Below are 27,915 nucleotides of genomic sequence, written 5' to 3' on the forward strand. Positions count from 1 at the left end.
AAAAGTTATCCATGGCACGGTTAACATGCACATAATAATCTGGTTGCTATCTAATTATTGGTCGTTATGTGATTATTTAGTGCTCATGTAAACGGCAAAATCCAATATGCTTTATCCCATAACAATGTTATCTGATTATGAGAAATCAGATTAGATTAACACACTTGGATCTCTCCCCAACTCTGATTTCTTCAGTACACGTAAACCATTAATTGCGCATGTGTAAAAGCAGTTTATATGTTTATTATATGCTTATTATATGTTTATTATTTATTTTGTTATATGTTTCTAGATGGAAACGTTTTCTCTTGGTTTGATTGCCTGCCAGTGTTTTGACCTTGCTTATTTGTTACTTTGCCTCTGTCTTGCCTCTGACAGATGCTGTGTACCTGAACCCTGCTTGTTTTTTAGACCACGCCTTAGCACCATGTCTGCCTGTACCTCCGCCTCGCTGACTGTTACACTGTGTACCGAACCTTGTGCCAGAATACTAGATAAAGCCTTTTTACTAACCCTAATGTTTTTGTTTGTGAGTCTGCATTTGCATTCTACCACCGTCTGTTCCACGCCACCTTGAATCATGACAAATTGTATGTGAAAAGACACTTCATCTGCATTGTCCCAGTCCACCCAAATGTATATGGTTGGGGGACCAACTTGCATCAGACTGGTATATCGTCCATGAGGAGTCAAAGACTCTCATTCACATCATGCAATAGAATCTGGGGATTAGCACTGATGCCCTCACATTCATCCATTCAGACACACTCACACACCGCTGTCAGCGTGCTGCACATCGGATGCAATTTAAGGATTAAATACTTTGCCCAGGGGACGTTAATGATCTTCCTGTCTGACAGGGAGTTGAACCAAGGATCCTCTAGTCACAGAGTTACTGGTTTAACCTCGAGCTTATCACCTCATTTGACTGACTACATCATTCTAAAGATGGGTAATGTCAATTTGGGTTTAGAATTCTCTAACCTATATGATGACAGTATGGGTTAAAAAGGACACACTGCTTGTAAACTGGGATGGAGTGCGCTCAAGTCATCCTAATTCAGGGTCCAGTAGCTCGGTGTGCCTTCTGGGAGCTCCACTTCTCACATGCCGTGATAAGCTGTGCCCGTGTAGTTGAACCCAGAGCGGTATCCGTGCTACAACGAGACAAACGGAGCTGACAGAAAGACAAGCTTGCACACCTCAGGACCAATTTACACCAAGTCCAGGATCTTTTAGCCCAGTTTCTGCTACTTTGAGTCTTAAAAGTCATATTTTCAGAAAAGGTGGCTCGTGTTTTTGCACCTCTTTGCTTTAATTATAGCCTGTCTGTGCCGACATGTGGGCATGTGAGCATCCCAGCCTCCACTGTGTGAGTGGGTCAACAGGGAGAAACTGTCAGTCCGGGCGCCCTCAGCATTCACTCATGTGAAACCTTTCGCTCTCAGATCTGTGGCCATGAATAATTCTGGAAAATTAACTTCCACAAGGCACAGAGTGTCTGCACACTTGAGAGCTCTCAGTGTTTTTCCTGTCTCGCTCTTTGTCAGCCCCGTCGACTGTTTCGCTTACCAGATGGTGGTTGCCCTCCTCGTCGTAGTCATCCTCGCCTCCATCGGTCATCTCTCCTGCTTCCACATCCAGTGCCCCCTCGCCAGCGTCCTCCCCAGAGTTCTCTGCCGTCTCAGATACAGACTCCTCATGCAGTGAGTCACAGTTGTCTTCGTACTTCCTCTGAGCCTCTGAGTAAAAAAAACAAAAAAACAAAACAAACATACAAAACAAAAAAAAACAAAAAACAAAAAAACAAAAACAAAAGAAAAGCAGGAGGTCACAGAAAATTAATTAAAGGCATGAGGAGTCTCGGAATAAGTTGAAACAAACTCTGTTGTATTATTTCCTTTTTCTAAATTGTGCAGAAACAAATTAAACAAGAGCAAACAGAGATTTGTGACATCCGCTGATCCACAATGGGATCACCTCCAAAATTCAGTGCAGGCTTCCATGCCCTAATGTCTATCTGTGGTGCAAATTTGGTTTGAATCAGTGAAGCAGTAATCCTTCAAAGCTTATATAAAGGCAAATCTTGATCCAGAATCTGGATCTGGTCTTCCATGGCTTAATATGTATCAGTCGTCAAACTAATAACCTGGACTCCATTGCATGATACTGTATAGCTGTTTGTAATTTACAGTCCAAAGTCTCACTGTTCCAAAGGGATATAATTCTTTTTCTGAGGAGATGGGAATATTATGCTCAATGTGCCATAACAAAGTAAGCCGGCGCTGTTATCCTCACTAATGCACACTGAAATTAATCAAAAATGACAGACGTATGCCAGTGTTGCATTATATGGGAGTAAATGCTTTTTATTATTATTGTTTTTTTTTGTGAGCTTTTAAATCCTAACCTGAAGTCCAGTAGAAGCAAGACACAGCAGATGCTTTGATGGACAACATCCAGCAACATGTGTGAATGCACACGCTCACAATGTTGTAAAAATACAGTGTATTTGTGTGAGAGATGCACCTTGCTAAATGTCTGCTCTCAACTCCAGCCTGAAATGATCACTAAAAGAAGTGGGACTTCCAGATATCTTTGGTGCCTTAATTGGCATTTGAAGCACAGCAGCAAGAAATCAAATTAGATTAAAAAAAACAAACAAACTGACTATTCACAAGCACTACAAAGGACAATTTAGAGTGCTGCATGAGATCAAAAGGGTTCAGTTGTGCCTCTGTGGATGCACATTAGGAAAGCCTCAATAAATCTGGTTCATGCTTTTGGAATATTATCACATACAAATATGCAACAAAAATCAAACAGGAGAAAAAGCAGTCAGAAACTGAGTTGGACTGCTTTTGTCCAGCTGCAGTCAGAAGTAGCGTTGAATTTCTCCAGTTTTTATAGTACACAGGTTCTGTTCTCCTGCCACTAGGGGTGCAGTGGTACACACCCCCCTTATGGCTCAGTACGTTCCTGATGTTTTACACTGTATGCTGCATAATCCATTGTCAAAGTTGCAGACTTCATGGTTCTTTGTGGTACACAACTCACAGTTTGGTACGTAGAAAATATTAAAGGTTTTCTTTTTTGTAGCTCCTCCATCAGCCACTAGTTGTGAATGTAGTTCATTAACTCCTGTGCTGGCATCCGTGTAGATTCCAAGCCCTGCCTTCCACCTGGCGCAAAGCAGTCCAGAGTTCAAGCAGACTAGTAACTGGTACTGCACAAACGAAGCAGTTGTCATTTTCACATGCATCACCCACACCGTGTTAATATGGTGTATAATTACACTTGTTTATGCTGCCAGTTTTAGGGCGCCTTCACACATAGTACGAATAAGTACAAATCAGGGTGAATCACGGTGAAGCAGCTCGTATGAGCAAACCACAAAGACATCGAGCCGACATCGGGAGGGACACGTTGTCGGGCAGGCGTGAACAATCCCGCTGCGATGGTTTTGTGTACGAGCGTATGAAACCGAAAGTGGGAACACAGTGAAAGCAGCTGAAGCATGTGTAACCACATTGCGCAGCTGCTGTGGAAAAAAAAGAAAATACATGCCACCCACGGGATTCGAACCTGTAATTTACAAAAGCTGTGATTGTCAGCCAGAAACTTTACCACTGTGCTACCATCGCTGTCAAATAAAAGGTGTGTAAAATGCCTGAAATCAACAAGGAAATAAACATTACCACACACCATAAAAAACACTGCATTTTATTGAAACCCTCTTATCGAGCAGACAATACAAGTATGAATCATCTGTTCCTCTGTAGATAACCCATGGTCGCAGACATACAGTCATGAAATGACATGAATGAAGCAGTTCACTCTGCTGTCCTAGTGTGTCCAGCCAGCCCCACACGAGTGTCCGGCCACGCCACATGTGTCATGTCGATGGCGCTCTGCATGACAGACACTGCGTCATATAGAACAGAGCTCACGTGGGTGACATGGCATTCAGATTGCCCACTGCGTGTTATGATCTGACGGTCCATTTCACCTGGAGCAGCCTGTCAATGTGCGCTGCATGCGCTCTCTCGCTGCAGCCCATTGCAACAGCGATATATTTTTTTTTATGTATGTCCACGTGAGGACAGCAAGCAGACACACATGCTTCACAGTAGACAGTTGTAAGTTCATGTCCTTCAAAACACGGTACGCCACATGTGTTTCGCGGGGGGCGGAGTGCAACATACGCACATGTGCGAGACACATGCACCACATGTGTGTTGCTTTTTGCAATGCCACACTCATGGGGGCACTTTCACATTCAGCTCGAAAGTGATCACCTGCTGACTATTTTTGTGCTAACAGCACGAATGGCCACACATTTTCTAAGTGCCAAGGGAGTGGTGTTAGATGTTCGTGTGTGTCAGCTGGAACTTGGCCGACACCTGCCGCGAGAGGGATTGAATCGGCTCTCACGGGGCACTCTCTGTCTTTCAGACGCTGGTGTGCGCGAATAGTTGTAGCAACACGTGTACAAGGCGTTGGAGGCAGCTACAATTTTACACAAATATGCAATTCCTCCTCCGTGTGCAAGTCAGCTTAAATTGTGTTATGTGTGAAGGGAAGGGGCCCTTAACCATGAGTTGTGAGGTACAGCGATACGCCATAGCTATCATATGGAATCAGAAAGTGTATCTGCCACAGATAACATAATGCCGGTTTCACGTCCAGTGCAGGTTCTTTTCTGGTATTCACGTGCTGCAACATTCAGATGCACCTTACATTAGCACCCAAGGCGCTTTATATTGTATGGCTTTTGCCTTACAATATAAAGCGCCTTGGGGCAACTGTTTGTTGTGATTTGGCGCTTTATAAATAAAATTGATTTGATTTGATTAGCTGGCTCACTATGCGTGTACACACTGCTTGTACGAGGTCTATTAGAAAAGTATCCGACCTTATTATTTTTTTCAAAAACCATATGGATTTGAATCACGTGTGATTGTGTCAGACAAGCTTGAACCCTCGTGCGCATGCGTGAGTTTTTCCACGCTTGTCAGTTGCGTCATTCGCCTGTGAGCAGGCTTTGAGTGAGGAGTGGTCCACCCCTCTCATCGCTGTTTCATTGCCAGGAAATGGCAGAATGATTTGGGCTTTTTTTCCATCAGAATTTTTTCAGAAACTGTTAGAGACTGGCAGCTGGAAACCATTAGAAAAATTTATCTAGCGTTCGGTGAAAATGTTACGGGCTTGGTAGAGAATAAGGAGTGTTACTGTCGCTTTAAGGATGGCCCCCAGCGGCTGTGGGGCGCACAGCGCTCTGAAGCCGCCATCGACAGGCTGAACGACCATTTCATTTCTAAACGGATGGCTGTCTGGATCCGTGACCATTGTGTGCCATTTCTCTGGTTATCACAAGAGCTGGACATCAACCATTTTCCGGCAGATTTCACTTTTAACAAGAGATTTTGTCATGGAAAACTGAGCGGAGGCTTTGCGCGTCACGATGGATTCGCTACTGGAGCGAGACAAAACCACCTCCGTTTTGGTCTCACAGGACGGCTTTGAGATGGCGTTCAGACAGCTGTCGGTGGTTTTTCCATTGAGTGATTATCCGAGAAATTGTGGATGTGCCTGGACATGTCAGAACATGTCCCGTGAGGCTTCATCACGGCGTTGCTTTGCGCCATGTGGCACCGCCGCAACGCGCGAAGCCTCCGCTCCTCTTTCCATGACAAAAACTCCTGTAACAGTGGAATGTGCCGTTCATTTCCAAACTGGACGCTGTGTTTTATCCGGGACGTCGTCTGACTAGCACAGGAACTGTGAAAAGACGTGGACATCAGCACTTTTTCGGCACATTGAGACAGACGTGCGGAGGAATTCCTACCAAGCCCGTAACATTTTCACAGAAAGCCAGATAAATTTTTCTAATGGTTTCCAGCTGCCAGTCTCTAACAGTTTCTGAAAAAATTCTGATGGAAAAAAAGCCCAAATCATTCCGCCATTTCCTGGCAATGAAAATCCGACGAGGGGGCTGGACCACTCCTCACTCAAAGCCTGCTCACAGGCAAATGACGCAACCGAAAGGCGTGGAAAAACTCACGCATGCGCACGAGGGTTCAAGCTTGTCTGATGCAATCACACGTGATTCAAATCCATATGGTTTTTGAAAAAAATAATAAGGTAGGATACTTTTCTAACAGACCTCGTATACACAAGGAAAGTGAACTGAAGCATTATGCAAAATAAAACTGACCACTAATGGGGAGAATGCAAAACGTCACCATACTGCAGCACTGCTTCACCTCAATCATCCTTGCCTTTCTCTTCTGATCATTAAGCTGATCCTAGATAGAAGTTTGACATTTTTTTCCCCTCAAGGTCTTTCTTTTGGGAAATCTTAGATACTCCAACTTGTCACTCTGCTGCCCATGAGTTCCGACCAGGATATTCATCGACTCCACACACAAAGCAGCATCATCTGGTATCTCAATGTCAGTGACTATGACCATTCTCACAGCTGAACAGATATGTGGCAGGAACACATCTGTGTTTGACCTCAGAGTTCAACGTGAAGGCATCAGAGATTCTGCCTTTAGTCTTCACAGCACTCACAGTCTTGCCGGTTATTGAATATAATCTTCATAATTTCTTCCAGTGCGCCACACTGGTGCCAGAACATAGAAAGTATCCTCCAGTACTTCTTGAAAAGAAATCCTGTCTTGCTCCTGCTGGAGAAAAACTTTTCTAGCACTCCAGTGCTTACTGTATTCATTTTTAGATTTCATGGTGGCTCGCTCTTTTTTCTCCCTCATTATCTAGTTGCACCTCAAAAACTGCCAAGGAATCCTTCAGCTTTTTTGTGTGGAGAGAAAGATCATCCTACTCCCAGCGGAACCCGTTGTGGTCCAGCTGCTTCACTGCCGATTTGCAAGCACCTGTCATGTTCCCTGTCTACATTTTTTGCTCATTTACTTGAGCCTGGAGGATACCCAGGCTTCCTGTTTACCTGCTCCTCTGTCTGATTTCATACAGCTTCCAACCTGGTGGTCTCCATTTGCTACAGACGGCTTTTCCTCCAGTTGCGCCATAACAACATTTATTTCATGCTACCACTGGAGGTAAATATTGTTTCGGTTTTTCCTTAAGCATTTGTGTGTTGCATCTTTGTCTGTGATCTCTTCTGAACAGAATCCCACAGAAGGCCTCCGGGGCTTCTTGTCAAGAATTCTTCTCCTGCTCCCAGCGAAGCCGGCTCTTGTCCAGTTGCTCCTCTGCCTGTTTGAATGCAGCTACTGCTTCTCCATTTTTGTGCTCTATTATTTGGTCCGGAAGGGAAGTTTGGATATGCTTCACTTTGAAATGGAAAGTTTCTCACATGGTCCCCATGGTCTCTCATGGACATCTCTCCAGCTGCTGCTCTGCCTGTTTTAACACAGCTGCCAGCTTGCTGCTGTCTTTTGTTTCTTGATCCTCCATCTCAGCCCCAAAAGAAGACTGCCATTCTTAGAGCTTTCTCAAGCTGGGCATTCTTCTAGCCTGACATTTCTCATGGAGCATTTCCATTCCCAAGGTATCCATTGTGGAAAGTAAATCAGAAGCAAAATAAATCAGATTTCAGATCCTTCTTGTTACAAATAAAGAATATATGAAGAGAATATCAAGTAAATAATGATGCAGTTGGATAATATTTAAATTAACAAATTAGCTCTTGCTTGCCTCTACTGGTGGTTGGCTCTCACTGCGGTATTGTATCACTTCCTGTTCCGGAGCACAGCGGTGTTTTGCTGTATCTGTTAGCTGTTTAATCTGCGCAGTTAGATTGATCTAGTTATCTAGATTACGATTTGTTTCCCAGTGTAATCTTTACGTGCCTTAACTAAAGCACTCCTTCTGCTGAATCACCTCTAAATTATTTACACATTATTCACTTTGTGTGTTTTTAGGAATCCACTAGCTTAGCGTAGCTACTAGCTCTTAGCCGATTTAGCATGGCGGCTTCTCCTGTCTCTCCCGCACTTTTCTGCTCTGGGTGTGAAATGTTTAGTTATTCCTCGGCCTCCTTTAGCAGTAACGGTACTTGTAATAAGTGTAGCTTATTCGTAGCTTTGGAGGCCAGGCTGGACGAATTGGAGACTCGGCTCTGCACCGTGGAAAATTCTACAGCTAGCCAGGCCCCTGTAGTCGGTGCGGACCAAGGTAGCTTAGCCGCCGTTAGTTACCCCCTGGCAGATCCCGAGCAGCCGGGAAAGCAGGCCAACTGGGTGACTGTGAGGAGGAAGCGTAGCCCTAAACAGAAGCCCCGTGTACACCGCCAACCCGTTCACATCTCTAACCGTTTTTCCCCACTCGACGACACACCCGCCGAGGATCAAACTCTGGTTATTGGCGACTCTGTTTTGAGAAATGTGAAGTTAGCGACACCAGCAACCATAGTCAATTGTCTTCCGGGGGCCAGAGCAGGCGACATTGAAGGAAATTTGAAACTGCTGGCTAAGGCTAAGCGTAAATTTGGTAAGATTGTAATTCACGTCGGCAGTAATGACACCCGGTTACGCCAATCGGAGGTCACTAAAATTAACATTAAATCGGTGTGTAACTTTGCAAAAACAATGTCGGACTCTGTAGTTTTCTCTGGGCCCCTCCCCAATCAGACCGGGAGTGACATGTTTAGCCGCATGTTCTCCTTGAATTGCTGGCTGTCTGAGTGGTGTCCAAAAAATGAGGTGGGCTTCATAGATAATTGGCAAAGCTTCTGGGGAAAACCTGGTCTTGTTAGGAGAGACGGCATCCATCCCACTTTGGATGGAGCAGCTCTCATTTCTAGAAATCTGGCCAATTAAATCCTCCAAACTGTGACTATCCAGGGTTGGGACCAGGAAGCAGAGTTGTAGTCTTACACACCTCTCTTCAGCTTCTCTCCCCCTGCCATCCCCTCATTACCCCATCCCCGTAGAGACGGTGCCTGCTCCCAGACTACCAATAACCAGCAAAAATCTATTTAAGCATAAAAATTCAAAAAGAAAAAATAATATAGCACCTTCAACTGCACCACAGACTAAAACAGTTAAATGTGGTCTATTAAACATTAGGTCTCTCTCTTCTAAGTCCCTGTTGGTAAATGATATAATAATTGATCAACATATTGATTTATTCTGCCTAACAGAAACCTGGTTACAGCAGGATGAATATGTTAGTTTAAATGAGTCAACACCCCCGAGTCACACTAACTGTCAGAATGCTCGTAGCACGGGCCGGGGTGGAGGATTAGCAGCAATCTTCCATTCCAGCTTATTAATTAATCAAAAACCCAGACAGAGCTTTAATTCATTTGAAAGCTTGTCTCTTAGTCTTGTCCATCCAAATTGGAAGTCCCAAAAACCAGTTTTATTTGTTATTATCTATCGTCCACCTGGTCGTTACTGTGAGTTTCTCTGTGAATTTTCAGACCTTTTGTCTGACTTAGTGCTTAGCTCAGATAAGATAATTATAGTGGGCGATTTTAACATCCACACAGATGCTGAGAATGACAGCCTCAACACTGCATTTAATCTATTATTAGACTCAATTGGCTTTGCTCAAAATGTAAATGAGTCCACCCACCACTTTAATCATATCTTAGATCTTGTTCTGACTTATGGTATGGAAATTGAAGACTTAATAGTATTCCCTGAAAACTCCCTTCTGTCTGATCATTTCTTAATAACATTTACATTTACTCTGATGGACTACCCAGCAGTGGGGAATAAGTTTCGTTACACTAGAAGTCTTTCAGAAAGCGCTGTAACTAGGTTTAAGGATATGATTCCTTCTTTATGTTCTCTAATGCCATATACCAACACAGTGCAGAGTAGGTACCTAAACTCTGTAAGGGAGATAGAGTATCTCGTCAATAGTTTTACATCCTCATTGAAGACAACTTTGGATGCTGTAGCTCCTCTGAAAAAGAGAGCTTTAAATCAGAAGTGTCTGACTCCGTGGTATAACTCACAAACTCGTAGCTTAAAGCAGATAACCCGTAAGTTGGAGAGGAAATGGCGTCTCACTAATTTAGAAGATCTTCACTTAGCCTGGAAAAAGAGTCTGTTGCTCTATAAAAAAGCCCTCCGTAAAGCTAGGACATCTTTCTACTCATCACTAATTGAAGAAAATAAGAACAACCCCAGGTTTCTTTTCAGCACTGTAGCCAGGCTGACAAAGAGTCAGAGCTCTACTGAGCTGAGTATTCCATTAACTTTAACTAGTAATGACTTCATGACTTTCTTTGCTAACAAAATTTTAACTATTAGAAAAAAAATTACTCATAACCATCCCAAAGACGTATCGTTATCTTTGGCTGCTTTCAGTGATGCCGGTATTTGGTTAGACTCTTTCTCTCCGATTGTTCTGTCTGAGTTATTTTCATTAGTTGCTTCATCCAAACCATCAACATGTTTATTAGACCCCATTCCTACCAGGCTGCTCAAGGAAGCCCTACCATTATTTAATGCTTCGATCTTAAATATGATCAATCTATCTTTGTTAGTTGGCTATGTACCACAGGCTTTTAAGGTGGCAGTAATTAAACCATTACTTAAAAAGCCATCACTTGACCCAGCTATCTTAGCTAATTATAGGCCAATCTCCAACCTTCCTTTTCTCTCAAAAATTCTTGAAAGGGTAGTTGTAAAACAGCTAACTGATCATCTGCAGAGGAATGTCTATTTGAAGAGTTTCAGTCAGGTTTTAGAATTCATCATAGTACAGAAACAGCATTAGTGAAGGTTACAAATGATCTTATGGCCTCGGACAGTGGACTCATCTCTGTGCTTGTTCTGTTAGACCTCAGTGCTGCTTTTGATACTGTTGACCATAAAATTTTCAGATAAAACTGAAGTTATTGTACTTGGCCCCACAAATCTTAGAAACATGGTGTCTAACCAGATCCTTACTCTGGATGGCATTACCCTGACCTCTAGTAATACTGTGAGAAATCTTGGGAGTCATTTTTGATCAGGATATGTCATTCAAAGCGCATATTAAACAAATATGTAGGACTGCTTTTTTGCATTTATGCAATATCTCTAAAATCAGAAAGGTCTTGTCTCAGAGTGATGCTGAAAAACTAATTCATGCATTTATTTCCTCTAGGCTGGACTATTGTAATTCATTATTATCAGGTTGTCCTAAAAGTTCCCTAAAAAGCCTTCAGTTAATTCAAAATGCTGCAGCTAGAGTACTGACGGGGACTAGAAGGAGAGAGCATATCTCACCCATATTGGCCTCTCTTCATTGGCTTCCTGTTAATTCTAGAATAGAATTTAAAATTCTTCTTCTTACTTATAAGGTTTTGAATAATCAGGTCCCATCTTATCTTAGGGACCTCGTAGTACCATATCACCCCAATAGAGCACTTCGCTCTCAGACTGCAGGCTTACTTGTAGTTCCTAGGGTTTGTAAGAGTAGAATGGGAGGCAGAGCCTTCAGCTTTCAGGCTCCTCTCCTGTGGAACCAGCTCCCAATTCAGATCAGGGAGACAGACACCCTCTCTACTTTTAAGATTAGGCTTAAAACTTTCCTTTTTGCTAAAGCTTATAGTTAGGGCTGGATCAGGTGACCCTGAACCATCCCTTAGTTATGCTGCTATAGACGTAGACTGCTGGGGGGTTCCCATGATGCATTGTTTCTTTCTCTTTTTGCTCTGTATGCACCACTCTGCATTTAATCATTAGTGATCGATCTCTGCTCCCCTCCACAGCATGTCTTTTTCCTGGTTCTCTCCCTCAGCCCCAACCAGTCCCAGCAGAAGACTGCCCCTCCCTGAGCCTGGTTCTGCTGGAGGTTTCTTCCTGTTAAAAGGGAGTTTTTCCTTCCCACTGTAGCCAAGTGCTTGCTCACAGGGGGTCGTTTTGACCGTTGGGGTTTTACATAATTATTGTATGGCCTTGCCTTGCAATATGAAGCGCCTTGGGGCGACTGTTTGTTGTGATTTGGCGCTATATAAAAAAATTGATTGATTGATTGATTGATTGATAGAGCGCTGCGCTCGTAAAGCGCAAACTTCCGCCAACACTAGTTTCCGATTCCATAAATTTTTACCTCAGAAAGCATTTTCAAGGTCAAAGTCCTGTTAGACGTGGCTTTTCATAAGCTAAAATATAATACATAATATAGATCAAAAGGGCTTTTCAATGTAAAAATCAAATATCCGTTAAATCCGCAATACGGATCAGATGCAAATCAAACTTAGTCTATTCATTGAGAGTGCCAGGTTACACCTCATTATCACACATGAGAGTGATTGAGACACTTTTTATTGAGATATAATGCAAAATGCACACCAAACAGGCTTTTCAATATTAAATTCAAATGTCCACAAAATCCACAGATCCGGATCAAACTTCGTCAGGTGATAGTGAGTGCCAGTCTGCACCTCACTGTCAAATATGAGAGTGATTGGGGCACATTTGATTAAGATATAATAATATAAAATATACATTAAATGGGGTTTTCAATGTTAAATTTAAATCGTTACAAAACTTGTAATCTGGATCAAATCCGGATCAAACTTCCGGATCGACTGACAAAGGGATCCTACATAACACTCTCAAATATGAAAGAAATTTGATCTTTTTTGACAGAGTTATGAATAAAAATTCGCTCAGTGTTAAATGATACCGATTTTTCCAATTTTCCAACATTTTTCCTGACTTTGACCTTTGACCTATGGCCTTGAAAATTGAAGCAGTTCTTGCCTATCAGGATATCAATCCTGTAAAAAATTCATAACTTTGGATGAAAATTGTGAGTTACAGGCTGTTCACAAACAGACAAACAAACAGAGGTGAAAATAACCTCCATCCAACTCTGTTTGCGGAGGTAATTATTAAATTAAACCTACAAAGCACCAAGCAAATAAATAACAAATAAACCATTGAACAGATCAAATTAATTTCCAGTGGAGATCCCCCCCTTTGACCACGTCATGACACCAGCTGATGCTGGTTTAGAAGAAGAAGGGTCTTTATGAATACATGCAACAAAAGTTGTCCTCTGCGTTGAACTTATCCCAATTACAGTAAGACACAATCCAACCACTAGGAGAAGTGGGCAGCCACAGTCCGGCGCCCGGGGGCCAACTCCAGATGTAGAGATGCTGCCTTGGGGAGGTGCATCAAAAGGAGCAAACGCTAAATAACCGTGCTGTTTGATAGTTTGAGGAAACCGACACAGACACGGGGAGAACATGTAAACTCCTCACAGAAAGGACCAGGTGGGAAGCATTCCCAGCACCTTCTTGCTGTGAGACAACACTAAGCCACTGTCCCGCCATTTCTACATTGCTTGGCGCATTGCACTACTCATTGGCTCCATGAGATAGAGCTGATAGAGATCCGTTATGACCAAGGTTGGGTAGGATTACTTTGAAAGAATACATATGGATTACATGTATGTATGTACATACATTTGGATTACTCGTAATCTGATTACTTTTGGATTACATTTCAAAGTAATCCTACCCAACCCTGGTTATGACCCCAAAAAATGTTGAATTGTGTCAGTGATTTCTGGTTCTGATGGCATTCTACCTCCTGACAGGTGTGATAAAGACAAAGACTTGAATTTTTAGTGAGGCCAGAGGTGATTATTTGGTGAAAGTGTGTGAGATGGAGAGTGTCGCACAATGTGAATGACCTTCACAGTAAGCTGGCCCATACAAAGACTTCTCATAAGGCCTGTCTGCTGTTATGACAGAGAGCTTTGCTTCCCTTATCTCCCACCACGCCACAAAGACATATGGCCACAGTGAGAGCTATATTTCTCTCTCTGTGCAGTGGGTGTTCTTTCTTTCCCACCCGAATCCGCTTCCCCTGTCAGTCTGGGGGTCTCTTTCTTTCTCATAAAAAAAAAAAATAAATAATTTTAAATTCACCAGAAACACACAGACAGGGCAATACAGAAAACCACAACACAATAAGAAAAAAGAGGCAACAGTAGAGGTTTTAACTGTAAAAATAACCAGATAACAATATGAGGCTGCACTGAAAACAAACAGTAATGATAAAGGAGACAAACGAGTAAAGAGAGGGACTTTGAAAGAAAGTAAAATAAGAGGACAAAGCACATGCATTACATACAGGCTACAAAGCTAGAGAGAATAATGAGAAGTACAATAAATCCAGCAGCAATATCTCAGAATATGTTCCTAAGATCGTGATGAGAATACAAGTATTCCGTGCGGTTGCATGCCAGTAATCTAAGTGATTGTGTATCCAGATATTTCAGACATGATAACTCCAAAACTAAGAATGATGCAATCTTATGTATCAGGTCACGTGCTACGATGTAAGAGACTTTTGATCAATATAGAATTAAAATAAAAGCACCTATTATGAATGCTGTTGGTTATGGAAGTACAAGCTGGTGCCTGGAGGTTTGAAAACACTGAGTTGTGGATCATGATACCTGGTTATAACCGTAGACTGGATATATGCTGAACAAACCCTGTGTGACATCACCCACAGTTTTGCTATAGAGACTGGGAAGAACCAGTATGATTAACCCAAGTTAAGATAAAATAATCAGCAAAGACAAGCTAAGATAAAATTATTGGCAAGCAAATAGGATTAACAAATGGAATACTTTTGACAGTGTTGAATGTTTGGTCAAACAAGGTCCAATGGATTCTGTGACATATGTTACACTGTAACATGATAACTAAGCATGACAGACGGTGAAAAGTATTCTTTTAAAAACTCTATTAACTCAACCAATAATTTGCATCACTTTTTACCAAAATTAGAGCAACTTTAACTTTTGATCCCATACAAAACTAAAACTGACCTCTGTCACCATTCTTGTGGTTTTTACCCCATAACATTCAGTCATAAATAGTCTAAACTATAACACCTTGCTACACCTCACCGCTCATCACGGCCACACACCTGCCGTGTATGAGCGACTGATGAGCAGCAGGCTACTTAAACTCAGACTTTCAGCTCACCGGTTTCCAGATACTTGGTGATCATTTTCCTAGTGTTCCACTCCTGCCTGGTGCTTTCCAAGACTCCTGACCCTGACCTTGTCTTCCTGCTGCTCCCATGTGCTAAGACGACGGAGCTTCCCACAGCTATATTCAAGGTAAGCTGGCCAGCTCTCTAATTCCCGTATTCGAGCGCATTGTCTTTCCTGGTGTTCCAGACGCTATCCTGCGTGGCTCCCATGCAGCGCAGGTCCCTGGATCCACGTCTACCTGTACAGCAACGTCACTTTGGAACTCTCCGGCTCTCAGTTCAGAGTGTGCGACTCTGCTCTGCTCTGGTTAAGTTTGTTCATGTCTTTGTGGGATTCCGCTCTCACTCATTCCAGCCTATGACTGTGCATGTCTAAGAACAATTCCCAAGAACTGTATGAACTCTGATATTCAACTATTAAGAACTTTTTCAAGCCATCAAGACCCACTTAATTAGAACTGCGTCACAGACGTGCGGCACTTTACCTTTGACCTCAGAAGACAATTCATGAACAGTGAATGATTCCTGAACAGTAAACCTTATTCCCTAAATGGAGAACATTATTTCCAGAACTGTGATCACCTCTGTGTTAAGCCTCCTGTGAACTTTGAACTATTGAAAGCATCCTGTGTTACGAGTGCAATCACTCACCATCTTTCTCCTGCGTTTTCCTAGTTCCTGGTCTCAGCTCTGTGTGTCCCACCTGGTCCCTGGCTCTGAACCTCTCAAGATCTCAGTTTGTTTGCAAGACTGGCTCGGGAACCTGCAGCTCCCTGTTTTTCACCGCCACGAGCAGGCTGACTTTCCACTCTGCAGGCTGCATTATTATTTCCCTTTTTGTAAATAAACATCTTTTCATTCACAACCGGTTCTGTTCCTTGCTCCCAGCATTTGGGTCCATAACCTGAACCAGTCCGGTCCCATCTAGACCTCTAACCATAACATTGGAATCTTTATGATCAGACAAATTTTTCAATTTTGATCCCTGTGTAATTCTTCAACTGCTTGGATAGGCTCCAGCCACCCCCCCCCCCCCCCCCCCCCCCCCCCAGTTGGAATAAGTGGTTGCCCTGGGGTGGCCAGCATACATTTATATGTAAGCTATGGTATACTGAGGCTGCACTGTAAGTGTTGTTTTGCCACCTTAAGTAGTACTAGAAGCCAGCTTGGCCCACGGACGTGTTGCTGTTTGGTGATAATGATATATTTGCAGAAAAGTGAAAAAAAAATTCCTGGGTACATCCCTTAATTGAGATGAAATGCAAAATTTAAAGAGCTTTCTTTGGTCCATATGTCACTTTTCCATCAAATTTCATGTAAGTCAGCCTGGTAGCTTTTGCATAATCCGACTGACAGTCAAGTAAATGAATACACAAATCAATATGTTTATCTGATTAATACATCGTTGTGGCATAATTTTTAGGGTATTCGACAGAGGTGTTGGTTTAAAACTTTTGACCTTATGAGATCTTCCAGGCAACTAGTTTTTGTCGTATGAGGCCAACATAAACAGTTGTCGCCTGTTTCTCACCAGACTCGGCTCTCTGTTGCTTTTCGATCTTCTCCAGACGTCCCAGCAAAGAGTCGATCTTCATCTTGATCTGGGTGAGCTCCCGTTTAATCGTTTGAAGCTGGTCCGTCTTCACTGCTGAGTCACAGAAACACAGACACGTCCTCATTTATTGCTCCTTATAATCTTTTAATTCAATTTGTACCCCCCCCCCCCACACACACACACACACACACACACACCCACACCCGTATGAATGATGCTGTTTCATAAGCGCGTTAACACAGGCTGTGCACCGTCAAATCTTAATACTCTTTCATCGTTTCATTACTGAGCCACATTTCCTCAGGGAATCATCCCAATCTGGCCAAATGAAAATATTGAAGCTTTCAGTTTGGAGATGAGTGCATTTCTAACACCCACCATGATGTGCAAGTTTGCTCAGATTTGGTTCACTACTGCCAGCAGGGATGCACATAATGTCATATTTTGGTTGATATTAGATGTTTAGTATAACACTTTATAAATATTCATTAGTAAGTTTACCGATAAGATCAAACACCCAGTAAGAAGCTCATCAAATTATCAGCGTATAACGAGTCTTAACAGAAACTTTACATATCTCGAAATGATGCACATTAACTGCAGGAGCACGCTGTGCATTACCCCTGCTCTCAGAAGACGTGTGAGTACGCTCGTGACGATGCACCGTGAAAGAAAAATGGGATGATTTCTACTGCGAGGGTGAAAAACAGATCGTTAATAGGATCTGAAGAGTGGTGCTGCAGCCTCAGTACTTGCAATATTAATCCTGTTAGTGTGGAAATATTTATCTTGCCGCATGTATATGACAGAAAGAAAAAAAAAAAACCCAGACACTTGCTTTGATGTTTGCATGAAACAGTGTGCTGTTATAAAGAGGGATCTCTCTGCAATGGCTGGCTGAAAGCGCAAATGTGTTAATGTCAGTGAGATACAGTAGATACATTCTGTATGAGCTGGAAACTCAGCAACAAAATGTGCATATGAGCCAGAAAATCCAAAGTGTAAAAGACCAAACTGTTGATTTTTAGCAACACTGACAGATTTGTACACTCTTTATGTAGCTATGTATGTTAACGAGATACCTGAAGAACACCTAATGGTAAATGGACTGCATTTCTATACCACTTTTCAATCTGATGCACACATGCCCTTTCACACACACTGGTGTGGGTATGCTGCTGTGCACGGAACTGAACTGCACACTGGGACTGCAACTTGTGGATGAAGGATCTTGCTCACGTGACCTTAATGATTATCCTGTCTGACATGGAATGGAACAGAAGATCCTCTGGTCACAAGGCTGCCTTTCTTACCTCTAGAGCAAGTGTTCCATGAAGGTCCACGGCGGTGCAGGTTTGGCTTGCAACAGCTCGTATCTGCAGGTGGTTTTACTGATGAGCTCCACCCCACAACTTAAAATCCTCCTCATATGTGAACTCACCTGCTAGCAAGGAACCTGCACCGCTTTGGCCCTTCTTGTATACCCCCGCTCTAGTTGTAGACTAGGGTTAGGACTAGCACCCGACTAGTCAGCTTGTTGATTAGTCAGGTAATTCAGCTTTTCCTGCATATCAAAAACAGAGAGAGGGTATCCTTGTACAAACGGTTTCACTGAGGATACAGATCAAGCAGGAACCAACACAGGCCAAGATCCACCAGCAGCCTTAAGTGTTTTGAATAAATATATCTAGTTGTACTGCAAATATTGTTTCCATGTAGTTCACTGTGTTACTCCCTTGTTTTGAACTTCTAGTTCTATAGTTTTTTAAATTTATTGTGCAAATGAAAGTAAATTTAGAGTTTGGCTGTGTAGATATGACCTTATTAGTTTACTGTTAAGCTTAATCATGAACTAGTCAATGGCTAATGGTACCCTACTAGTCAATTCATGATTTTCAATAGTTGTCTGAAACATACTAGAGGTTATCACCTCTGCAAATCCAATTTTGATCACACTTGGCAGGTACAGTGGTCCTATGCATGGGAAGAAATGATTTGATTTTGGTGAGGTCAAATTTCCAAACCCATTCAAACATATAGGAAAAGGCAAACTTAATGGAAAGGGGTATTTTATTGTTTGTTTAAAAACCCATCAAAAGCAAAAAAGACATAAATCCAGCCATTGATATGAAACAGTTGATCTTTGAGTCGTCTGTGTGTAGGCGGTTAGACGTTGAACAGCGGCACTAAAATAAGTGTGCTTGCTGTAGGTTGTTTTATGGATGTTGTTTTATGTGTGTTGTTTATATTCCATGTTGTTATAGTGTTTGGTTTGTCTCATTTTTATACTTTTAGGTCTTATGGATTGGTATTATTTATTTTACTGTATTATTTATTATAGATTTTATGGACTGAGAGAGTTGGGGCAAAACACATTTCCTTGCATTTTTATTGTATGTTGTACTTTTTAATGCCTATATAATAAAGTGAAACAAACTAGTGCTACGGGGATTTCTCTCACGATGCCGATGGCTATTTGTCAGAATACAGTTCTTGATCAAAGTTTCAGAGCTCTGCCTCGTGTTCCCTGCACTCACCATGGTTCAAAAAGCTGTGAACTGGCGTGCAGTGGCTGAAGCACATTTGGGTGTTTATAAAAGTGATGATACAGCAGAGTTGTGCTTATTGGGGATCGTAAAGACCTTGCAGCCATTTACGAGATTTTCAGGAAATACTGAGGAAAACTACATTTTTGAAGTCTTGAGGTAAGAAGCTTTAAAATAAGTAGCCTAAAAAAATGCATTTCACAATCTGAAAGGCTTTAAGACAGTTGTGACCTTATTACCAAATTAAATGAGTGTGCAAAACTGCAGTGTCTTCAAAAATATTGTGTCAGATTAATTGCTGTTTTTTTTATTTTGGAATTTTTTTAAATTCTGTGGTTCTGAAGTGTCACTTTATTTTCCTCGCAGCACCCTGCAAAAACACAAACTCTTACTAAGTACATTTCTATAATTTCTAGTGAAAAGTCCAACTTCCATTTAGCACAAGACACAATCTGTTAAGTAACATTTCAGGAAGATGTAAGGACTTGTTTTAAGACATTACATCTCAAGTCTTGAAACGTGTTGTTTTGAGTCAAATCTGAAACAAAACAAGCTTTTCTGACAATTTTTTTAAGCTGCTGCTGCTGCTGTGTGTGTGTGGGGGGGGGGGGGGGGGGGGGGGGTTGTAAAAGATGTAATCCTACCAAATATTTAATTCAGTATCAAATTTAATTTCAACACCATATTTCAAGAAATCGTAACTGAATTTTCACTGTGATTGTAGTTTTCACTTGTTACAAGTTAAAATGCCTTTCACTTGATATTTTCAACATGTATGATCTAAAAACAAGTAATTATATCTTACAGAAATTTTATTTAAGTGTATTTTGGGTTATATTACAGTAAGTGTAATTAAATATTCTGACCAGAAATTAGACAAACATACTTAAGGTTTTACATTTTATCGTGGAGGTGTGTGAATGGAAAATTCAGTTAAAATTTTAAAACTTTGGGATGTGCTTATCAAGAGAAATTGCTGTCTATCCGTCCTTTGGTACAGCAAAGTCTTCCGCGTCTTAAAACTCAAGAACTATAAAACTCTCAAAATCAAATTTTTTACACATTAATATTGGGAGGTCAATGCTCTGCCTGCCAAAAAAATCATGCATTTCTAATGTTTAGAAATGACTTTTTATCCTTACTGAATTTTTTGGGTTTCCAAGTAGGAAATGTACAGAAGCCCTGAAGTGCTCATTTATTCACTGGAAAAGTTATCTTTTGGAGAAAATAAGGGCACACAGATACAGAATTTTCCTAATATGATCTTTTTCTTTGTCATTTTCAAGAAGTGTTCCATGGCATCGTTTCAAGAAATATCTGCATCCACATGAAAATGCTCAAACTGCCTCCAAACACTGTAGTACATATGACAGGCCTTTATGTGGTGCTGCAATGATTCCAAAGAAAACACCAACCACATTTGGCAGACCACCTTTACTCATGGATATGTATCATTGTGCCAAATTTCATGCTATCTTAAGTAAAGTTGGGAGAAAATGCAAGATTTTCTGGTTTGTTCCAAGCAATAGGTTCTACTTCATTAGCTTCAGTTGGCAGCTTTTGACCTACCGAGCTCATTTATATAACTTTCACTCCTAATGGTTCATAAATTCCACTTGCAAAAACTGGTGCCGATCAAAGCGACGGCTTTTGATGAGGTTGATTTGAAAGGTTTTACATAGTTTTTGCAATACTGCGTAAAAATGGAAAAACAGAAATAGGTGTGGGCTATATCACAAAATTTGTCACACTCAAAGGAATCTGTGGATATGTGAATGTCGACTGAGTGATGTTCCGTATTGGATGTTGGGATTTGCCCATTAGTGCCCTTTGACAGACCTTAACAGAATGGACCGGCCAATCAGCAACTCTGCTGGCAGCTTTCCACACTTAATGGCGTTTAAAGCCTTTGGAGAAAAATTTAGACTCCTTTTCACTTGTTATCACTGTTGTTACACTCCCAGTAAGAAGCAAGACTTTCTGAATCAAAACTGGGATTTATTAGATTCTAATGGGTGTGGGCTTTTGACCTCTTCCCAGAACTCTTTTCCTTGGAGGGTCTGCTTGACCAAAAGCAGCTTCCAGAATGGGCTGGGGACCCAGAAAATGATTTTTGGTCACATGGTAATGAACGTGGACGGCAATAGGCAGCCCTTCAGTTCCTCCAGCCTGGAAGGTCAACCATTTTCTAAAAGGGCCCTATCTGCAACTTTAGATCGAAAGGCTCTTAGAACAATTTTCTCCAGATTAACTTGTTTGTTTGACTGTTTCCACCATACACGCACCCCCAAGAAAAGATATGACTTTTTGGATAAAGCCTGGGACTTGGTGGAGTTAATCCCTGGGTATTTGAGAATTTTCTTGCTCTTTATTACTTGGATTCTCTCTTTGAGGCAGACAAGCTTCCGGATTGGGTTTGGGATCTGGAGACGCATCTGCTGGCTATTTCCTCAAAGCCTAGGTTCAATTACACCTGCTCTGATTCTGAGGATGACTTTTTGTCAGATGCAGAGGGGGAATGCTTATTGGATCCAGTGGAGGACTCCGAGGGTCTGTATCTTCATAACACTGCCAAGGTATTCTTCTAGATCAGGGACTTGTATTTGGATTATTTAGATTGCACTAACCCTTTAGAGTAAGAAGCTATCCTGCAATCTGTTGAGAACATAACCCAGGCTGAACCAAATATCATAACCACCTATCCTGACCTTCACCACATTTGGACTCTATTCATTCAACGACAGATCCCTGCATACATAGATGATCCTATGGACTTTTTATTCTCACCTGATCCACAGGTCTCGCAGGACTCAGTAGCAAAACCCTGCCTGGGAACCACCACTTGGACTCCCATGACAGGTACAATTTCCATGCCACTTTCCTTCACCTTCCCCGCCTACCTTCTGCCTTCCCCCTCGACTGACACACATATGAGGGGAGGCTGAAAGGTTCAAAGGCTCACCATGAAGGAGTAATGGCAGTTCAGTGAAACTTGGCATGCATCAAGTTAAACTCTTCTGATGACTAACTGTGTTGTTTGTTTGCAGGTTCGTGATAGCGGGTTGCAGCAAAAATGGACAAAATCTGGCATCGTGGTGTCATTAAGTACCTGCAGAAGAAGGGGTTAACGCCCAAGGACATTCATGCCGATATGGTTGCTACATTAGGGGATAATGCTCCCTCCATATCTACAGTGCAGAAGTGGGCAGCTGAATTTAAGAGGGGTAGACAGAGTCTTGTAGACGATCCAAGGACTGGACAGTCTGTAACAGTCACAACCCAGAAAAACATTGACCTTGTTCATGAAATGGTGATGGATGACAGGCGATTGACGATAAATCAGCAAGCAGATGCTGTGGGAATATCCTGTGAAAGAGCTGAACACACTCTGCATGAAGAACTTGGCATGTCAAAGGTTTCTGCTCAGTGGTTGCCACGTCTTCTGACGTGATCAAAAATGCACCAGACTGGTCATGTCAAAGACTAACTTGGAATGTTTAGAAGAGGATCCAGCTGATTACATGGAACATTTTCTTACCCAGGATAAGTGTTGGGTTCACCACTTTGAACCAGAGAAAAAAGACAATCAATGCAGTGGAAACACCCAGGATCACCACCTCCAAAGAAAGCCACGGTTGTTTCATCTGCTGGGAAGGTCATGGCCTCAGTTTTCTGGGATGCCAAGGGCATTGTGTTCGTGGACTACCTTAAAAACGGACAAACCATCAACGGAGAGTACTATTCTAACCTACTGAGACAGTTACACCAGGCTATAAAAAAGAAACATCCAGGAAAACTGAGGAAAGGAGTGTTGTTCCATCAACACAATGCCCCAGCTCACGTAGCCATAGTTACTGTGCACGAATGTGGCTTTGAACTGGTAGATCACCCACCATACTCCCCTGACTTGGCACCCTCGGACTTCCAGCTGTTTCCAAACTTGAAAAAAAACTTAGTGGGGAAGCAATATCAGAGTGATGATGAGGGGATAGCTGCCGTTGAGGAGTATTTTGACTCTCAAGATGAAAGTTTCTACGTCAAGGGGATTGAAGTACTGCAGCACCGCTGGAAAAAGTGTGTGGAGCTAAGAGGGGACTATTTTGAAAAATAACTCTAAATTGGTTTAATTCCACAACTGCATCATAGTGAGCCTTGGAACTTCTCAGCCTACCCTCGTATTGATTGACACCAACATCACGTGCACTCATCACTCACCACCTCATTTGTACATGGCACTACACCATACATCGCAACACAATCATACATCACTGCACCACCCACACAGACACATCCCATAACCGACCCGACTGCTATGCAGAATTTGATCACATCACCCCAGAACACTGTAGCCAGTTTACAGTCACTGCTGTCACAGTCACCTAGGCCACACACAAATCCTCCACACTCTGTCACTGGCTCTACCATGATAATGCCCCCCCCCCCCACAGCTGGCACCCCACCCACCTCCACAGCTTCCATCTCCTCCATTGCCTCCTGCAGTTCCGATGTTGCTGAGACCCCAGACACCACCACTTGCTATGGAGTCCCTCCAAGGCAAGGAAGGACAGACCCGGAAGAAGAAGAAACGGCAGCTGGGTCCGGCATCAGAAATCACATCTGTCTTCAGAGGTGGTCACAGCTCTCCAGCTGCCTCCTCCATTAGAGGTGGCAACTCAGGTAGCTCCTGAACTAACTGCGAATTTGTGTTCCAGCTCGAGAGGGGTCACAGAGCGTCCCTCTCCTGATTTTCTTCAGCTCAGGACCGTGAGAAGGCCTGAAGTACTGCAGGCGAATGAGGCACCTCCTGAAGAGCCACCCGAAGATCCAGTCGCCGCTGTCCTGGAGGAGTCGGCTGGTTACAAGTCCAGAGGTGTTTGTGCTCTTATGGAGCCGTCCGCCACTGGGCTCGAGGACTCTGGGAACCCCGATGACCCACCATCTGCTATGCCAGATGACATCTTCACGGAGCCAACTACCTCGACTCCTGGAGAAGTCTTCAGTGGGGTGCAGTCCGCTCCTTCTTCTGCTGTTGTTGATGCATCCATGAGTGGTGCGGCCGCCTCTCAGCTCTGGCAGTGGAGCTCCTTGGCCCAGGTGCTCCCACTTCTGGCTCTCCTCTGGTCCCTGATGGTTGGGGTCATCGCTCGCCTGCAGCAACTCTGGACTCTTGTAAAGCTGTTCGGCCAGCCGTCTGCAGCCAAAGTGGAGCCCACGGTGACGTCTAGCAGTCTGCCCATGGATGATGAGGATCCCCCGGGGCCTGTCCAGGAGGCCCTCTTGTGCATTGATGGTGAGCCTCCTCATGGTTCTGGGGTGGGTGGGGAGACATCTAACAGGTGTCAGTTATGTTTCAGTGCACCATCCGGCAATCCACCTGTAGCCGAGTTCCAATGCAGTGAGTTGGCCTGCTCATCGAGGGACTCCAGCCACCCACCTGATGCCAGTGTGGACCCTGGAGGGTCAGACAGTCTTGATTCAGCTTCCGCTGTGCACCCTCAAGGGCTGCATGGCTCCAACCCCATCTCCACCATGGACCCAGAGGATCGCATGGTCCTGAGTCAACTTCCGCCGTGGATCCTGGAGAGCTCCATGGCTCCACTTTTGTCTCCGACATGGACCCTGATGGTTCGCATAGTCGCCCACCTGACTCAGTCTTCCATTCCAACTGGCGACGTGGTCATCCTCCAGAAGGCATGGGAGACTTCGGTCGACTGCTGGCTTCTGCCGTCAGCTTGGCTGGGCACACAATTGGTCGAGGAGTATGGACTTTGCCTCCTGCTGGCCACTTGGGCACCCACCGTACCTGACTCAGACCTTCTGGCAGCTGCAGTGTCGTCCACCAGACATGATCTGGGACTTTGGATGTTTGCCCAGTTGGCTTCACGCTTCCACTGTTGGTGCGGGCTGGTCACAAAACCGGTCATGGTCTGTTAATTCTCGGTTCTGCCAGCTGTTGAGGCATGACTTTTTCAATGTACAGTCACATGATTGTCATGTTTGTTCACCTGGGTTGAGTTGCGGCAGTTCCCGCCTTCCGGCCCCTATATTATTGTGTGTAAGTATTGTTTCTTGTGATTTCCCTAGTTTTTGACATTTTGCAATTCTGGCCCTGGCTTTTGATCTTTCACCTTGCAGCCTCTGTTGTGTTTCTGCTACACTGTGTGTATGGGATATTTTCGGTCTGCTAAATACCTTTTGCTCCTTTTTTTGGAACTATGTCACAATAAATCACCTTAGTTGATATAATCATTTGTGTCCACTTTCTTATCAAAAAGTTAAGAAAATGAATTTTCTTCATTATAGCACCATTTAGTGGCAAAGAAGTTTATTTTGCTGTGGGCCTACCTTGTGCTGGCCTGTTTCATCCCTGAAAAATTTCATCTTCATAACTTAAATGAATGAGCCACGCCCGCTTTTCTAATTAAAAAGGCAATAGTCCACTCCAACCTTTCAACAAACATGATGTACTTATGCATTTCAAGTAAGACCTGTCCCAACATTCTTCATGTCAAATTTGGTACAATTCTGATAGGCCAATTTTGAAATATAAATTGTAGAGGCTGATGGCGCCCCCTAGTGTCCAATCAAAAGTGTTTTAATCAGGCTGCCTGTCTGTACTATTCTACATCAGCCACTTAAGTATTGTGCAGATCGGAATTACCGTTATGAAGTTATGTCAAACTTCCTGTGTCACGTGTTGGTAACAGGAAGTTCATCCTTCATTTTTCAGTTAGGTTTATGCCCATCAAGCTCATTTTAATAACTAAAATTTCTGAGGTCCAATAGAATCAAGATAAGTGCAAAGTTTGGTGTTGATCAGAGCAATAGTCTGGATTGCATCTCAAAAAGTCAGTTTTGCATATTTTGTTCATTTGTAAAAACAAACAAAAAACTATCTTGGAGCAAATGGGCGTGGCCTAATTCAAGAGATTCAGTTTGAGCCAGTGAATGCGTCCATATAAGACACTTGAATGTACGATTTATAATTTGAGAGTGATAGGCCAAAAGGAAAATGTGCCGCTATAGCGCCTCCTATATGCAGATTTGTTTACATTTTTTTTGTGTCTGAGTTACATGCAGGGTTTTAAATCAGTTCTGAAAGTGCCACCTCTCCACCTTGTATGGTCTAGGCTCCAGTATTGCATTTAGTGGGAGAAAAATGATGGAGAAAAAAAAGGGCTTGGACCCCAAAAAACAGCAGCTTAAAATTCTTACAGTGCATTAAAAAACCTTATTTGGTCACAGATATAACTCAAAAACAAGACTCTCAGACTCTGAGACTTTTCACTTTAGATTTTTAAGATGTATTATCAAAAAACAAGTCCTTATAGTTTACCAAAACTTTACTTGCATGTATGCATGAATAAAAATATATATTCCACCCGCTCGGCATCACAAAGCCGACCCGCCTCATGTTTATGTTATCTGTGAGCTCACCCAATGCATAAAACATAAATATATGAAATGTCAGCGCGTGATCATTTTTATGACATATAAGCTTGCTGTAAAACAAATTCCCCCCAAAAGGACGTTTTAATCTTTGACCAAAAATTCAAATGCTGCACTGCTAGAATCCATATTGTGCTGCGTTTGCCGTATCTGAAAACAGGGTGGGATGATTAATGTGCGCATGCGAGAGAGAAAACAGGTACATAATGCCAGACTGGAGGCCATATTTAGGAAATATGTGGCTGAAAGTCAAAACAAATCTCCTGTTTGGGAAGTGAACCAAGCTTTTCTGCAGGAAAAAAAAAACAAAGGCTGGATTGTCCAGCATGACCTATTGTGTTCCAGACCTGCTGCCACACACACACACACACACACGCTTTCTTATTCCAACATTATCTGGGGCTGCCGTGGGCAGCTTACTAGTTGTCCTTTGATGATAAGAAAGTGTGGAACAGTTTCTAATTTATCGCTGCCTCCAAGCCTTTTCCTTTTTGTCCTATCAGTCACATACGTAAGGTGCAGAGAGAATACATCCACATCCTAATCCCACATCATTTCTTCAACACAGCATCTCTAGATAGCTGGTGTTCAAGGAAAAGAAGCAACCCCACTGTTATTTCATACCCATCGAGAAAGATTGTGAAAACGAACAACGGATCTAATTTTAGGCCCCCGTGATTGGCCACGTACAGTTTTATCTTTTATCTCTTGAATCAGGGTGAATATTAATCTGGATAAAGCTTCAGGCTTGGTGATGTCATTTTGGAGTCTAAATGTTTTCACAGTTGTGAAATGTGTCAGCTTGACAACGTGACCTTTGATGGGGTTTCAACTTCAAATGGCCACCAAATGACCATAAAAATGCTAAAAATACTCCTGTTTGGTCTGCATTCTTCTGCAGTACTGTGCAAAAATAAAATAAAATAAATAAATAAATAATTTTTAGACACCGCGACCCGATAAGCTGCTGAAAATGAGTGAATGAATGAACTATGTAATAATACTTGTAGGCATTAAGGGCTATGGAAACCAGACATTACACCCCAATGACTTTGACCTTCACCTAAATGACTGACTGCTGATTGACCTTATCAGGGCAATTCTGGAATCCACCTAAACATGTCACATTTGGTCCAAATCGAGTTGAAAATGAAATTTTTGACATTTCCTAAAATGAATTCTTCAAGGGCAATTTTGGTGTCAACCTTCACGAATATAAGTTTGGTAGAAATCAGCAAACGGACCTGAAAGGAGTAGGCCAGCTAACAGACAGGCAGCCGTGACGTTGACCCCAATGACTGCCCCTTAACAAATTTGACCTGGATAGACAATTACAGAACCTAGCAGGAGGTTTGGTGCAAATTGGTGTGAAAAACTACAACTTCAACTTTTGATCCCAGTGTTCCTAACC

General features: G+C 42.6%; 1 protein-coding gene across 3 annotated transcripts in view; it reads right to left on the bottom strand.

The window, feature by feature from the left end:
• The window catches only part of LOC117506954 (RNA-binding Raly-like protein), a 448,208-nt gene that overhangs the window by 21,981 nt on the left and 398,312 nt on the right, over nucleotides 1-27,915 (bottom strand). For all 3 annotated transcript variants that reach the window (XM_034166639.1, XM_034166632.1, XM_034166646.1), the window contains 2 exons: nucleotides 16,486-16,602; nucleotides 1,573-1,742 (listed from right to left, as the gene is read on the bottom strand). In XM_034166639.1, coding sequence (XP_034022530.1) covers nucleotides 1,573-1,742; nucleotides 16,486-16,602 — 287 coding nt within the window. The remainder of the gene's footprint in view (nucleotides 1-1,572; nucleotides 1,743-16,485; nucleotides 16,603-27,915) is intronic.

Source organism: Thalassophryne amazonica, chromosome 1 (assembly GCF_902500255.1).
Source record: "Thalassophryne amazonica chromosome 1, fThaAma1.1, whole genome shotgun sequence".
In the NCBI taxonomy this organism is placed as follows: domain Eukaryota; kingdom Metazoa; phylum Chordata; class Actinopteri; order Batrachoidiformes; family Batrachoididae; genus Thalassophryne; species Thalassophryne amazonica.